The sequence below is a fragment of the Setaria italica genome, chromosome VIII (assembly GCF_000263155.2).
Source record: "Setaria italica strain Yugu1 chromosome VIII, Setaria_italica_v2.0, whole genome shotgun sequence".
Taxonomy (NCBI): Eukaryota; Viridiplantae; Streptophyta; class Magnoliopsida; order Poales; family Poaceae; genus Setaria; species Setaria italica.
In genome coordinates, this window is record NC_028457.1 from 26895916 (window position 1) to 26898410 (window position 2495).

Below are 2495 nucleotides of genomic sequence, written 5' to 3' on the forward strand. Positions count from 1 at the left end.
ATATTTAAGTTCCTCGATAAGCATTAGGATAAGAAGTACATATTACTACCGTGGAACTTCGAGTGAGCATTTTTCTCATCTCTATCTTTTCCGAACTTGCAGTTAAACATAATACTAACTAGCTTCAATTTGGATGCACAGCTACCATTGGATACTCCTTGTTATTATGCCTCCTTGGAGCTTCGTGTATGTCTTCGACTCTTTGAGGAAACCAAAAGAAAAATACGCTAACATCATGAACGCTCTGAACAAATGCTGGGCTTGATTCCGTCAAACTCACAAGGATGATTTCAAGGAGCAACTTGTTTAGAAGACAGATTTCTCGGTATGTGTTGAATTTTCACATCTTGTGACAGCTTTCGAAACAGTGCTAGTACGTTCGGTATATTAAGATGGCATGCTTTTCTGCTCACAAGTACCTGATAACCTTCAGTACTGCATTGTTCCACTAAAATCTGCATCTAGTGTTCTACTAAAATCTGAATCTAGTGTTCTACTAAAATCGTATTGAGTCCCAGTCACTTTTTTTAAAAAAAAATCTAAAACCAAATCGTCTGAGGCCGTAGCATAGCTAGCCAATAAGAACAATTTACAAAACGTATCAAAGGAAATTTTGGACTTGCTGAAGTTGCAGTTTCTTTGATGCTACGTTACCAACTAACAAGGCAAGTAGAAAATCCACCTAGGGAAATCATGATTCCGCATAGGACATCACCAGTGACAAGCTAAGGCCGTTATGATTAACATCCAATGGAAAGAGACAGCAACTGACCTACGCAAGCAAGTATGCAAAAATCGCTTTGCATGCCAAAGATTCTCTCCAATATTCATCCGTGATCAGTCTAACCTTTTTGGATAGGAGAGAAAAGAAGGAAGTTTTTTTTCTTTCGAAAATGAGCAGATTAATTTATTTAACAGAACATGAATTTGAACTGACTAAACTGATCCTATACCTGTAAAGTGGAACTTTCTTGCCTCCCCTAATAATGAAATCCTGAAATTTATGTAATTTAGAATGAGCCCACATCTAGTTCTAAATGGATATACCACCATGAAATGCTTGCTTAATCTCTTACCTGAGTAAAAATTGCCTTTGCTTTTGAAACACCCATGCGAATACCAATCTCCTGTGGTGCAAAACTATCTGCTATTGATACGACAACAAAGCCACCAAGGACGATTGCCAAATATATGATGACTGCATTGCATGTCATAGGCATGTCTATTGCCATCCGATCCCCTTTCTGGAACATGGTATCTAGTGCATTTGCAACAGCTCTGAAAAACGACATAGCAACAAAGCCGTGATGAAGAATAATTCACAGATGCAAATATTGTATGCTTCTAACTCTTAGTTCAGGAGTAAAAACATAGATCACTTCGACTACGAAGCTCCTTCAGTGACATACGGTTCACTGGATGATCATCAAGACCTTCATCCCTCCAAACAATAGCAGTACTGTCATCTGTCCTCTTCAAGGAAGGGCAAGGTAGCAGACAACATTCGGCAATGTTGAGCACTGCTCCTTGAAGCCAAGTTCCCCCTTTCTTTGATCTATCTGACGTACTTAGAATTGCCTTTGGTTCTTGTTGAAACTTGAGTGCGAGCTGCTTTAGCACCATTGACCAGTAGACCTGAAAGGGGAATCACCTAGGAGGCTAGGATCATACTGTTGGATCCAAAATAAAGAACGGAGAACTTCTGAAGTGTCTTTTTTTGTCTGTTGACTCATACATGGAGTATTTTATCGTATTAATTTAGAGCAACTGACCTCTTGATTTTCTACTGAAAACCTGTAAAAGTGCCATGATGATTTTTAACAGCTTCGGTCTATTTGCTTCCATCAATCTCTCCAGGTTCGTTTGCTTATTGTCAAATCCTGCAACAACCGAAACGCTTATGCTACTAATTAATGCCGTACAGCATACTCGGTAGAGGTACAACCAAGAGCATCTACAGCCTAGTTCTGTTAATCATTCTCTAAAGCCTGTCAATCTCACTGAATTGGTTAGGCACGCAGCACTAAGAAATGATGCTATCAGCTGCTTGATACACGCTTGAAATTTGCAGTGCATGTTACGGTTACATCACACAACAGTCAAAGCCGTTCAACCAAATCAACAATAGCATCAAGATTCACTTAGCCGGCTACCTGGGCTGCTGTAGGAGCTGTTGTATCCCTGTCCGTGGTGGCTTCGGATGGCCTTGAGGGGCCAAGCGCTGCCGCACGGGAGTCTGCGCTGCTTCAGGCCTCAAGCGCTAGCCTCCCTCCCTTGCCAAGTCGGCATCGCCGCCGCCAGCTCCGGCAAGCCGCCATGCATCCCCGCCGTCGCCCCTCTTTGACTGCCACTCCGCGCCACCGCGGCCTCCCCACTCCCGATGCACCCGCTCCCCCACGTCCTACGCCGCTGCTTCCACCCGCCCGCGCTCCTCCTGCTCCTCGGCCTCCCCGCTCCCGCATCGGGTGTCAATTAATTGGAGACATTACCCGTAT

At 43.3% G+C, this 2495-nt stretch overlaps 1 protein-coding gene across 1 annotated transcript; it reads right to left on the reverse strand.

Annotated features, from left to right (window-relative positions):
• Nucleotides 1-764: 764 nt before the first annotated feature.
• Nucleotides 765-1272, reverse strand: LOC101754832 (probable acyl-activating enzyme 18, peroxisomal). The gene is made up of 3 exons (XM_022828843.1): nucleotides 1077-1272; nucleotides 954-994; nucleotides 765-847 (listed from the first exon to the last, which is right to left on the reverse strand). The coding sequence occupies exons 1-3, from the start codon at nucleotides 1251-1253 to the stop codon at nucleotides 838-840; spliced, it is 228 nt and encodes a 75-aa protein (XP_022684578.1). The 5' UTR covers nucleotides 1254-1272; the 3' UTR covers nucleotides 765-837.
• Between the last annotated feature and the right edge of the window lie 1223 nt (nucleotides 1273-2495).